Raw genomic sequence first — 13,084 nt, 5'->3', positions numbered from 1 at the left:
CGGCGCTGCGCCCCCATCCTTTTTCCGCGCCCCTCCTACCTGCAGCCCCTGGGGCTTGGTGGAGCTAACTGCCGCGCCGAGATCTTGGCTGCCGAGCCCCGCCCCCGGCCTCGGGCTGTCCCCAAGGGTCCTCTGGAGGCCTATTACAGGGGCCTTCCGCAGGCTCGCTGGCTGCCCGCACCCCAACCCCCCGCTGGCCTCAGTGGGCTCGCCCTAGCCGTCTCCCCGCCCCCGCGTCAACTACAGGGTTCCGCCCATAGCCAGTTCCGGGGCGGTTGCTCGGCTAGACCACGGCTCCCCGCCCCCTCCTGCGGCCCGGGGGCCGCGGGAGGCCGTAGAGAGGAGGCAGAGGGGGCGGGGGCTGCGTTAGGGGCTCCCTAGAGCACGGGGACGCTGGAGGCGGGACGTTGAGGCGACCCACGGGTGGGGCAGCCATTAAGCAGTCCCACTTCTTCGGTGCCAGGCACTGAACTGGGCATCATCTCTTAATCCTCAGCACATCCCAGGTAGGTAGGTACTGTTGTCCCCATTTTACAGATTCATACTTCTATGGGGGAAACAGAGACCTCTTGTTTTGTCCCCATTTTGCATATGGAAAAACTGAGACTCCGTTTAAATAACGTGTTCAGGGGCAGATAAGTAGAAAATGGGCTTGAACTCAGTTTTGTCTCCCTACCAGCCTTCCAAACCAGCCAAGGTGGCATAGAAAGGGGAAAAGGTGGAATAGGATGAAACAAGGAGAGGCTGGGAGGCACAGAGAATGTTGTAAGGAGGGGGATGGTTGAAACTCAGAGGCTCAGGAGAAGAACAGGAGGGAAGGGCATCAGGAAGCCTGGGCACAGAGACTGCACACTCAGGAACTACCTGGGGTCAAGTTGAGTTTTGGAAACTTAAGCATGTCCTCACCCTTTCAGAGTCTTAGTTTCTTTCTCTGTAAAAAAGACCATTACAGTGGTCCCTGCTTATGGAGGTGGGTGAGGAATTCAGTAAGATAAGCTCTGCATCTAGCTTAGTGCATGGTAGGTGCTTTGTAAATAGGATCTGTGCTGTCAATCTTGTTAGTAAGGATGAAACTTGACTTTCTTGTTGAATTCCCCAGTGGAAGAAGCCTTTGGGCTTTTCTCATGCCACTGTCTCCCATCAACAGCCCTTTCCTCTCTAGCTCCACAGGGTTACATCTCTTGGGCCATGAGTGAGCTAAAGGACTGCCCGTTGCAGTTCCATGACTTCAAATCTGTGGACCACTTGAAGGTGTGTCCTCGCTACACAGCAGTGCTAGCCCGCTCTGAGGATGATGGCATCGGCATTGAGGAGCTGGACACCTTGCAGCTGGAGCTTGAGACTTTGCTGTCCTCTGCCAGCCGGCGTCTGCGTGTGCTGGAGGCTGAAACCCAGGTGATACCCCAAAGAGGGGACATCACCGGAAATGCACTGTGTCAAGTTATGGGTGGGTCATTAGGTTAGCTTCATATGCTGAGGTTGAGGGAGAGAGATACACAAACAGCTCATGTGATACATTAAATACATATAATGTTCATAATCCTTGTAAATTGCAAGTGTTCTCATTCACTAAGCTTTTATTGATCCCACTTACCGTTATGTTTTGGGTCCTGTGCTAATCAGTAGAGGGAGATAATTTAGAACCATTTTGCCATCAGGGAACTTGCCAAGTAAAAGGAATGGGGAGATCTAGATTTGAACCTTTGCCTAAGCACTTTGTAGTGTTGATGTTTCTTACCTATGTGACTTTGAGAAAGTTAGCTCCTATCTCTGAGCCTGTCAGCAAAGTGGACTTAACAATAGATTCACTTTAGATCCTTTGTGAGAATTAAAAGAATGTTTGCAAAGGCTTAGCCCAGTGTCTGACACTAAGTAAACATTCCAAATGTTATAGCTACTATTACAGTTATTTTTATTCAGTGTATTAACATCCCCAGAGCTCCAAGTCCTAGACACCAATCTAGATCTTGGGGAATAGAGATGGTTATGATAAGTTTCCTGATCTCAGGTAGCTTAGTCCAGTAAAGAGACAAGGTACAGTGCTTTTGCAGTGTGATCAGTCAACATGATTAGGTCTCCAGTGAAAGTACAAGGTGCCAGATTCAGAGAGGGAGGAGATGCCATTTTAACTTTACCTAAAAGGATTTGTGGTACAATCAGTTGTGTTTTTAAAACCAAGGAAGCTAGGTAACTGAGGCAAGGAAAGCTTTGCAGGCGGTTGACATTTGGAATTAAAGTTTACTGGGAGTCTTCACAAAAAGTCACCTCCGGCATATTTCCCCAGGGCTGACGTGCACTGGGGTCTGATCACTTATTTGACTTTTCTACTGTGTGTGACTAGCTTGGGCGATACATAAGTGAATAAGACTACAGACAGGTGAATGGAAAGTTGAGAAGTATGTGAGTAAAATCCTATGAAAGCTGCGTTTTAGGGGCTAGAGTTGTGGCTCAGTGGTAGAATACTTGCCTGGCATGTGTGAGGCCCTAGGTTCACTCCTTAGCACAGCATATTAAATAAATAAATAAATAAAAGATCCATTAAAAAAAAAAACTGAGTTTTAAAGGATGATTAGGAGTTTGTTAAGCAAAACAGTAAGGGGGAAATCCTGGAGCCTCCTTGAATTCTAGATCCTAATTTATTCATTGGAAAAGAAAGAGTTATTCTATGTCTTCCCTCCTTCTCAGTGACAATCTCTGTAAATTTCAGATCCTTACTGACTGGCAGGATAAGAAAGGTGACAGAAGATTCATGAAACTGGGTCGAGACCATGAGCTTGGAGCTCCCCCTAAACATGGAAAACCCAAGAAGCAGAAACTGGAAGGGAAGGCTGGACATGGGCCAGGCCCTGGCCCTGGGAGACCCAAATCCAAAAACCTTCAACCCAAGATCCAGGAATATGAATTTACTGATGACCCAATCGATGTGCCACGGATCCCCAAGAATGATGCCCCCAACAGGTTCTGGTCAGAGAACATAGTGGGAGGACCCAAGACTGAGGCCCAGAAGGGTACTTACTCAGGATCTGCTTCTCCCTACAGGTTCTGGGCTTCTGTGGAGCCTTACTGTGCTGATATCACCAGTGAGGAGGTGCGCACGCTGGAGGAACTCCTGAAACCCCCAGAAGATGAAGCTGAACATTACAAGGTAGAAATGCTGGGCCTGCACAGACAAGGGGGAGAAAAAGAGGGTCAGTGGTGCCTCAGAATCATAGACAGCAGAGCCCTTCCCTACCCTGGCAGCCCCCTGTATGCTGCATTAGCCTATCCAGACTCCAGGCTCAGACTCTCAGCTTTCTTCTTGCACCACTTTCTCTGGACCCCAGACATGGCACCACAGCCTCAGGCAGCTATATCAGTGAAGTTCCCCCTTGTCCCCTCATCTCTATCCTCTCTGCTTTGGTTTATGCCTTCACCTTTTATAGAGCTTCTTTTTTTGTGGGGGTGGGGTGTACCAGGGATTGAACCCAGGGGTGCTTAACCACCAAGTCACAGCCCTTTATATTTTTTATTTTCAGACAGGGTCTCACTATGTTGCTGATGCTGACCTTGAATTTACAGTCTTCCTGCCTCAGACTGCGTTTACTTTAATATATGAGAATTGTATGTGTGTGTGTGTGTGTGTGTGTGTGTGTGTGTGTGTGTATGAGAGATACTAGGGATCAAACCAAAGGGCACCATAAATAAACAAATAAATAAATGGGCTGGAGATATAAACGGGTATATCTCCAGCCCATTTATTTATTTATGGACAAGGTCCTACTAAGTTGCCCATGCTGTCCTTGAACTTGTGATCTTACTGCCTCCTGTTTCCTGAAGCTTGTTTCCAAGCTTGTGCCACCACACCCAGCTTAAAAGAATTTTTAAAGAGACAGATCTCACTATATTGTCCAAGCAAGCCTTGACCCTTGGGCTCAAGCAATCCTGACTCAGTCCCCTCGGTGGCTGGGGACTACAGACATGCACTACTATGCCCACATTAAAAGTTAGTTTTTCTACAATGAAAATAAAAGCATATTTTATTAAAGGAAATATGAGAAAGTACTTGGAGGGGGGTCCTTTACAATAGCTCGCCTGCCACAATTAGAGGTGCTTATGACGTGGGCCTGCTTTCAGGCCTGGCCTAGCTGCTGTTATCCACAGGATTGAGTTCAAGTGTCTTGGTTCATGGTGATACAGCCCCAGTGCCCCTCTCTAGTTTCCTTGGCCACATCCCTCTTCTTTGCTGTATTTACCAGCCCTGCCAAGTACCTTGCTATCACTCTAGGTCTCTAGGCCCGTACATAAGCTCTTCTCCCCTTGAGGGATTGACTTTCCTTTCAAGGCCCTGATCTCATATTACCACCACCAAAATGACTTCACATTTCACAGCAAAATATTCTCATATTTGTACTACCACAACACCTTGAATCTACCTCTTTAATTTCACGTGTCTGAATTTTTTTAAAATTTGAGGACAGGCTCTACCTCTGTGTCAGAACCCATGCTTAGCTTTTGAGAGGCTCTATGGTCAATACTCAACCAACAAAACAAAACAACCACCAAATTACTTGAAAAAGCAATCCATATAGGCAGTAGTAAGCTCAAGCAACACAAAAAATAATTTGCTTTCACCCAGAATCTCCTAGTTCTCTTCTGTGGAGGCAATAGTTGTAACTGAGACAGCCCATATGTCCATATTATTTTGGATTCTATAGTTAGGAAATCATTTCAATTCAGGATTGAACCCAAGTAGTGTAAATAGCCTGCATGCCCAACTGAAGGGGATTTATTGGCTCAGTTGTCCTACTTCCATATGACGAAGTAACTTGCAACTGTGAATCATATTAAAGAAAATACTTACTTGACATAAAAGCATATAAACAATGAGCTACATCCCCACCCCTTTTTATTTTTTATTTTGAGACAGGGTCTCACTGAGTTGCTGAGGTTCTTGCTTAAATGACTGATGCTGGCCTTAAACTTGGAATTCTTCTGTCTCAGCTTCCCAAATTGCTAGGATTACAGGTGTGCGTCACTGTGCCCAGCTGTGTTTTGGTTCTTTATGTGCCTGTCTAGAATGTGAGTGTAGAGATTTTATCTTCTTTGTCCCTTTTCATCTGTATGTGGCACCACCTATGACCCTGGGTTAAGGACTTGGGAGACAGTAAAAATAAGTGAATGGAAAGCTTGCTGGCAATGTCAAGTGCAAGCAGAGCCTTCCATGCTCTAGGCATGGCCACCTAGTGTTTACCCTTCAAGGATAAATGGCATTTCTCCCACAGATCCCACCCCTGGGGAAGCATTATTCCCAGCGCTGGGCCCAGGAGGACCTGCTGGAAGAGCAGAAGGATGGGGCCCGGGCAGCAGCTGTGGCTGACAAGAAGAAAGGCCTCATGGGGCCACTGACTGAACTAGACACTAAAGGTAGGTTCCTTCCTCCTTGCCCCTCCCTTCTTGTCCCACCCCAGGCCAGGACTTGGGTTTCCATCTTCAGCCCACCTGTCCTTCTCTATTCTGCCTACCTCAGATGTGGATGCTCTGTTGAAGAAGTCAGAGGCCCAGCATGAACAGCCAGAAGATGGGTGCCCCTTTGGTGCCCTCACACAGCGCCTCCTGCAGGCCCTGGTGGAGGTGAGTATGCCAGCTCAAAACAGGAACCACATTTCCTTTTAAAAAAAATGCTTTAGGGCTGGGGTTGTGGCTCAGTGATAGAGGATTTGCCTAGCAGGCGTGAGGCAGTGGGTTCAATTCTTAGCACCACATAAAAATAAATAAAATAAAGGCATTGTGTCTCTGTACAATTAAAAAAAAATGCTTTATCCAGTGTGGTGACTTAGGAGGCTGAGGCAGAAGGATGGCAAGTTTGGCTGGACACAGTGGTGCGCACTAGAGACTGAGATAGGAGGATCACAGGTTCATAGCCAGCCTCAGCAATATCAAGGTACCAAGTAGCTTACTAAGACCCTGTCTCTAAATACAAAAAAATAGGGCTGGGATGTGGCTCAGTGGTTGAGTGTTGGTCCCTGATTTCAATCCCCAGTACCCCCCCCCCCAAAAAAAAAGGATGGCAAATTTGAGGACAGCCTCAGAGACTTAGAAAAATCCTGAGCAACTTAGGAAGACCATGTCTCAAAATTAAAAATAAAAAGGACTGGAATGTGGCTCTGTGGTAAAACGCCCCTGGGTTCAATCCCCTGTACAAAAAAATTAAAAAAAAAAAAAAGGAGAAGGAGCTTTATGTTTATCAGCTTTATGTATTACCAACCTAGAGATCACAAAATAAAACATTACTATATTCTAGAAGCTAGTCTCACATCCTTCCTAGTCTCAAACCTCCAAAGATAGCTTCTCTTCCAGTCTCTTTTGCTGAGTGTAGGCAAAGGGCTAAGTCTTGTGTGAGGTTTTCCACACATCTTATGCGAGCAATGACAGTGGTTAGCTCTGTGTTACATGTGAGAAAACTGAGGTTCAGAAAAGTTTCCTTAAGATCACACAGCTAATAGGCAAAGGTAGGATCAAACCCTTACTTCAGGGTCTTTATCTTAATACCTACTGCCTGACCTTGGGCACAACCTCTCACCTCACTGATCCTCAGTTTCTTCTTTTGTCTCAAAGACAATAATTTATTTCTCTCTCATATAACAATCTGGGGCACATGTTCCAGGTTGAATAAGGTAGAGGTAGGGGAAGGTCATGGCCCTACACCACCAAGACAGAGATGCCCACTTATGGTGGCTTTGCACAGTCACTCTGGGTGTGATTGCTACTTCAATCCTACAAAGATTGAAAATGGAAGAGTATGTTTGGTTGGTTGGTTCTGAGGATTGAACCCAGGTTCTGAGCTACATCCTCAGTCTTTTTAATTTTAATTTTGAAACAAGGTCTCACTAAATTCCTTAGGACCTTGCTAAGTTGGCTGAGGCTGACCTCAAATTTTTGATCCTCCTGCCTCAGCCTCCTGAGTCACTAGGATTGCAGGTATACACCACTGTGATGGGCAACAAGGAGCAATATGTAAAGGAAGCTTTGGGGGCCATAACTAGCTGAGACATCTCTTGATTATTTTCCCCTGGAGAAAAGTATTCCATGGCCACACCTGACTACAAGGGAACTTAGGAAATGCAGTTGTGCCCAGCTATTATGGAAGAAAGGAGAGCACAGTTGGGTCAGCTCGCCCCCTCTCCCACACATGTCCCACAGTGCGGGGTTCCTTGCAAATGCTTTATCAACCTTAGCTGCTCCTACTACTGTTGTTGAGTTATTATCATTATTCTTTTGTGTTTCCTGTTTCTGGTATCAATACCCAAAACAACAACAACAAAAAAGGAATTTGTAGAATGATCAACACTTTTTTCGAAGGCTTCCCAGAAAAGGGTGAAATGAAAAAATTAAAGGGTATTTCCGGCCCCTGAAGGCTTATCTATGAAGATCAGTAGGAAAAATGAAAAACTACAAATCTTTGTCTTTCCACCCCATTTCTGTGGTCTTCCAGGAAAATATTATTTCCCCTATGGAGGACTCTCCTATTCCTGACATGTCTGGGAAAGAATCAGGGGCCGACGGGGCAAGCACTTCTCCCCGCAATCAGAACAAGCCCTTCAGGTGAGTGGCATCCTGTCTACACCTCACAGCCTGGCCTTTACTTGGCTTTTGGCTTCTGCTCATCTTGATATGGGGAGATTTGTATTAAGAGCAAGGCTGGGGAGTCTAGTAAAGCCCAGTAGAAGTCTCATCATGAGTGCTAGCCCAGCATTTCTGCATATACAGGCTGAGTACAGGCTAGTTCATACTGCTTATAGTGTAAGTAGCCTGCATGCCCAACTGAAGGGGATTTGATTTGTTGGCTCAGTTGTCCTACCTCCATATGATGAGGTAACTTGCAACTATGAATCATATTAAAAAAAATACTTAATTGACATAAAAGCATATAAACAATAGAGTAACAAATGGTGAAACTATTCATTGTAGTCCAGGTTGGACGGTATGATCCTATTTTTATTTAAAATATATTTAAATGTGAACGCATAGTTTTCCCTGGAATAATTTATAGCAAACATTATAATTAATATATAGCAAAATCTGGAAAATATGTATATGTATTTGTGTATCTATATTTGGAAATAGAGGGGGTTCCCAGAACAAATAGAAAGTGTTCCCTGACCTTGGGAATCCCTGGGAACCTCTGAGTACACCCCCTCCAAGATAACCCTAGAGCTGAGGGGCCATTTTCTGGAGACTAAGGGGGCCTGCCATGCCCCACAGTGTGCCGCATACCAAGTCCCTGGAGAGCCGCATCAAGGAAGAGCTGATTGCCCAGGGCCTTTTGGAGTCCGAGGACCGCCCTGCAGAGGACTCAGAGGATGAGGTCCTTGCTGAGCTGCGCAAACGACAGGCTGAGCTAAAGGCACTCAGTGCTCACAACCGCACCAAGAAGCACGACCTGCTGAGGTGAGTGTGGACCGGAGGCGTGGTCCAGGGGCTTCAAGGAAGAGGCCAAGGAGGCCTCAGCCACTGCTGGTCACCTCTCAAGGTTTTAGACAGGCTTCTCAAATCTAGCTGAGCCTTTGCATCACCAGGAAAGTCTTGAAAAAAAATATCAGTGTTAGGCAACACCCCTCTGGTTATGCCTCTGAGGGAGTCTCATTCCACAGGACTAAGGCCTTCAGGCACCTGTGATTGATTGATTTGAGGGATTTTTGTTTTGTTTTTCAGTGCTGGGGATTAAACCTAGGGATGCTCTACCACTGAGCTACATTGCTAGCCTTTTTATTTTCTTACTTTGAGAAGGTTCTCACTAAGTGGCTGAGGCTCGCCTTGAATTTGTGCTTCTCCTACCTCAGCCCTCTAAGTCACTGGGATTACAGGTGTGCTCTACTATGCCTGGTGTTTGAGGGTTGTGTTTTTTTTTGTTTTGTTTTGGTTTTTTTTTTTTTTTGGTACTGGAGCTAGAATCCAGAAGTTCTTAACCACTGAACTACATCCCAGCCTTTTTTTTTTTTTTTCAGTTGTCGGTGGAACTTTATTTATTTATTTGAGGCAGGGGAATTGAATTCAGGGGCACTCAACCACTGAGCCACACCCCAAGCCTTATTTTTTATTTTATTTAGAGACAGAGTCTTACTAAGTTCTTTGCACCTCGCCATTGCTGAGGCTAGCTTTGAACTCACGATTCTCCTGTCTCAGCCTCCCGAACTTCTGGGATTACAAATGTGCACCACTGAGCCCGGCAAATGGACTTTTATTTTATTTATTTATATGTAGTGCTGAGAATTAAACCCAGGCCTCACACATGCTAGGCAAGCACTCTACCCCTGAGCTGTCCCCTGCCCTCACCTTATTTTCTTTTTCTTTCATGGTTTTATTTCATATTATGAAAAACTTCATTCAAAGAGAAAAATCAGAAAGAATAATACAATAATACCAACATGCTCTCCACCTAGATTGATCAACTGTTAACATTTTTTTGGACATGTATGATTTTCATTGGTGTATCACTTGAAAGTGACCAGTGTTTTAAAACTTGTTCTGCACAGTGGCATACACCTGTAATCTCAGTGTAAAAATAAAATTAAAACAAACAAACAAAAAAAAAGCCTAGGGATGTAGCTCACTGGCAGAGTGCTCCTGGTTTTAGTCACCAGAACCAGGTGGGGAAAAAAAAATCTTTAGGGAATCAGTTGTGGTGCTATTCATTTTATATGAATTCCCATCCATCTTGCCCTACGTTGATCACAACAAGGATATAGGTGACATTTGGAGGAAGACCATGGTAGGAACTGTCCTGTTATTAGGGAGATAAAGAAATAACCCAAGCCAGGCACAGTGGTACATGCTTGTAAACGCAGCAACTTGAGAGGCTGAAACAGGAGGATCACAACTTCAAGGCCAGCTTCAGCAACTTAAGCCCTAAGCAATTTAGCAAGGCCCTGTCTCAAAAAATAAAAAGGGCTGGGAATGCAGCTCAGTGGTAAAGCACCCCCAGTACCAAAAAGAAAGAAAAGAAACAACCTACACAAGATTGCTTGCTTCTCTCAGGCAGGTACTGTGTCTTATTTTTAGAGAACCCTGACAAGGCAAGACACTTGTTCATTTGGCCAGCTCTTAGCATCTCTTCTGACATTTTCCTGGGAGCTAGGAAGAAAGGCAGAGCAAAGGACCTCCAGTCTATTGGTAGATGATCAGTAAAGAGATGCGCCATTCAGTATTGGCCACATTATATTGTTATATTGTGTGCATGTACTAATATATAACAACAAATCCCACCATTATGGACAACTATAATATACCAATAAAAAAAAAAAGAAAAAGAGATGCATCACTCCCACACACTAATGTGTCCTGAGTGCCTACTATGTGTCAGGGCTTTCTGCACACCTTCTCCTTTAATCTTGACAACCACCCAGGTAGTAGGTAGTATTTTCCCTGTTTACCAAATGAGGAAATAAAGGTCCAGTGAAATGAAATGCTCTGCTGAAGGTCACATGGCCATTAAACTGCCAAGCTGAGATTGGAGCCCAAGGCTGAATCTAAGCCTCTTTCTAGTTCATGTTCCCTCTCAAGGGCAAGAAGAAGAAATACAAATGAAAGAGGCACAGAGGGAAGGGGAGAAAGAGCTAGAAGAGAGAAGAGTCACATGTGTAGCTGCAGAAGTAGTGAGCAGTGGAGAGTTAGTTTAAGACTATCAGAGGGCCAAAGATAGCCCTGAGCCCTGCTGTGGACCAACTTCTGGGTCTTAAACGAGACACTCCTTACCTAAGCAGCAGGCTTCCCTTCTAAAAAAGTAACAGGTTGGACCAGATCTCTTAATGAACTTCAATTCCACCATTAGCGGAATTTACAAGTCAGATCTTACTTGGAGGGACTGATTGAGCACTCCCTACTTTATGGGCCTCAGGCCTACTAAGGCCTTAGGCTGCTATGGAATATGGATGCTGAAGTAAACAGATCTCCTGTTAGCGCCAGAACACTTTTTAAACAGTGTCATTTAAAAACAGTTTGGAGCTGGGTGAGGTGGCACCTGCCTGTAATCCCAGCAACATGGGAACCTAAGATAGGAGGATCACAGGTTCAAGGGCAGTTTGGGCAACTAGTGAGACCCTGTGTCAAAATTTTTAAAAAAGGGCCGGGTGTGGTGGCTTGGGAGACTGAGACAAGAGAATCTCAAGTTCAAAGCCAGCCTCAGCAATGGTGAGGTGCTAAGCAACTCAGTGAGACCTTGTCTCTAAATAAAATACAAAATAGGGTTGGGGATGTGGCTCAGTGGCCAAGTGCCCCTGAACTCAGTCCCCAGTCCCCCCTCAAAAAATCTTTTTTTTAAAAAGGGATAGGGATATAGTTGAGTAGTAGAGTGCCTTGTGTTCAATCCCTAAAACCCCCAAAATAAATGAGAATAATTTTAAAAATTTGGGGGGATTGAACCCAGGGGCATTTTACCATTGACCTATATTCCCACTCCTTTCTATTTTTTATTTTATTTTAATTTTTTATTTTTAGTTGTTGAATGACCTTTATTTTATTTATTTACATGTGGTGCTGAGAATTGAACCCAGTGCCTCACACATGCCGAGCAAGTGCGCTACCACTGAGCCCCGCCCCAGCCCCTCTATTTTTTATTTTGAAACAGAGTCTCCTCACTAAGTTGCTTGTGATCCTCCTGCCTCAGCCTACCAAGTTGCTGGGATTACAGGTGTGTACCACCACACCTAGCAGAATAAATAAAATTTTAAAAAACAAAAAGAGGGGCTGGGGATGTGGCTCAAGCGGTAGCGCACTCGCCTGACATGCGTGCGGCCCAGGTTCGATCCTCAGCACCACATACCAACAAAGATGTTGTGTTCGCCGAGAACTAAATAATAAATATTAAAAATTCTCTCACTCTCTCTCCTCTCTCACTCTCTCTTTAAAAAAAAAAAAATTCTCTCTCTCTCTCTCTCTCTCTCTCTATCCTCTCTCACTCTCTCTTTAAAAAAAAAAAAAAGAGTTTGGAGCCAGCCTACTCCAAATCTCCCTCACTAAGTGTGGGATCTTGGGGCATCTCTTGTCCTTCTTGAGCCTCAGTGTCCTCATTGTTAACATGAGAATAACAGTACTTATCTTACAGGATTGTTAGAAGGATCAATCAAAGTCTGTGTGTCTACATATTTTTTAGAGTAGTTTTAAGTTCACAACAAAATTGAGAGGAAGGTACAGAGATTTCCCCACATACCCTCTGCCTCACATGTGCACAGCCTCCTCCATGATCAATATGAGTTCGTATTAAAATAGTGGCTAGCCATAGCACCATATAAGCGTGTTCATTAACTTGACACTTTGGTCGTGGTTGTGTGAAATGGTCACAGGAGTGCCAGCCTAGGATGATGGGCTGAGTCTGGAAGGAGGGGCCACATTCTGGAGATGGGAAGAGCATGGCCCCTTTTCCCCACAGGTTGGCGAAGGAGGAGGTGAGCCGACAGGAGCTAAGGCAACGGGTCCGTATGGCAGACAATGAGGTCATGGACGCCTTTCGCAAGATCATGGCTGCCCGGCAGAAGAAGCGGACCCCCACCAAAAAGGAAAAGGACCAGGCCTGGAAGACCCTGAAGGAGCGTGAGAGCATCCTGAAGCTGCTTGATGGGTAGCCCTGGTGCAGGCCCACTTCCTTCTTTGGGTGCAAAAGCCTTGGCCTATGGTTGCCCATCAAATGGTGACAGTAGTTAGAGGACTGCAGCCCTCTTCTGAGGTCTTTAGGCCTAGCTCTGTACAGCTAGGTTGCAGGAGGCCCTACTGGGCTGTCCTGGGGTCCAGTTTCTGCTTGGTCCCCAGGGGCAAGGCTTAGTTTCTGGGTCTCCCTCTTTTCCCTCTTCACCATCCCCCACTCCCTTCCCCCACCAAGGACTTCTCCTTTGTGGTTTTGTAAAGTGCAAACTTAAGAATAAAGTGACTGCTGTGGTTTTTTAAAAAAAACAGAAAACATCCAGGTGTTTTGAGTGTCTGTGACTGTGAGGTGGGAAGGACTGTGTGCGTAGCAGGGGGTCTAAGAGGGCACACTTGTAGCCCAGCCTGGCCCACTCAATGGGGCATTCAGTCAGGGACGCCTTCCTGAGGATATTTGTTGCTACAGGTAACA

General features: G+C 45.4%; 2 protein-coding genes across 6 annotated transcripts in view; one reads left to right on the top strand and one right to left on the bottom strand.

Annotated features, from left to right (window-relative positions):
• Window positions 1-64: 64 nt before the first annotated feature.
• On the top strand, window positions 65-12,920 carry TADA3 (transcriptional adaptor 3). Of its 5 annotated transcripts, none has more exons than XM_081276180.1 (9): window positions 65-506; window positions 1,163-1,395; window positions 2,708-2,958; window positions 3,040-3,145; window positions 5,262-5,403; window positions 5,507-5,610; window positions 7,472-7,581; window positions 8,242-8,427; window positions 12,404-12,920. In XM_081276180.1, exons 2-9 carry the CDS (start codon window positions 1,189-1,191, stop codon window positions 12,594-12,596), a joined length of 1,299 nt encoding a protein of 432 aa, XP_081132306.1. In that variant the 5' UTR covers window positions 65-506; window positions 1,163-1,188; the 3' UTR covers window positions 12,597-12,920. The 5 variants fall into 5 exon arrangements, with proteins under 5 accessions (XP_081132306.1, XP_081132305.1, XP_081132302.1 ...); XM_081276179.1 differs by having other exon boundaries at window positions 2,708-2,964; XM_081276176.1 differs by having other exon boundaries at window positions 2,708-3,145.
• Window positions 5,593-13,084, bottom strand: part of OGG1 (8-oxoguanine DNA glycosylase) — a gene marked incomplete at its 3' end in the record, with an annotated part of 40,011 nt that continues 32,519 nt past the window's right edge. Inside the window, exon 5 of the mRNA XM_081276187.1 lies at window positions 5,593-5,645. Coding sequence (XP_081132313.1) covers window positions 5,625-5,645 — 21 coding nt within the window. The remainder of the gene's footprint in view (window positions 5,646-13,084) is intronic.

The sequence above is a fragment of the Spermophilus citellus genome (genome assembly GCF_964194105.1).
Source record: "Spermophilus citellus genome assembly, chromosome: 19".
Lineage (NCBI taxonomy): Eukaryota > Metazoa > Chordata > Mammalia > Rodentia > Sciuridae > Spermophilus > Spermophilus citellus.
This window is presented reverse-complemented; position numbering and strand designations above follow the sequence as displayed.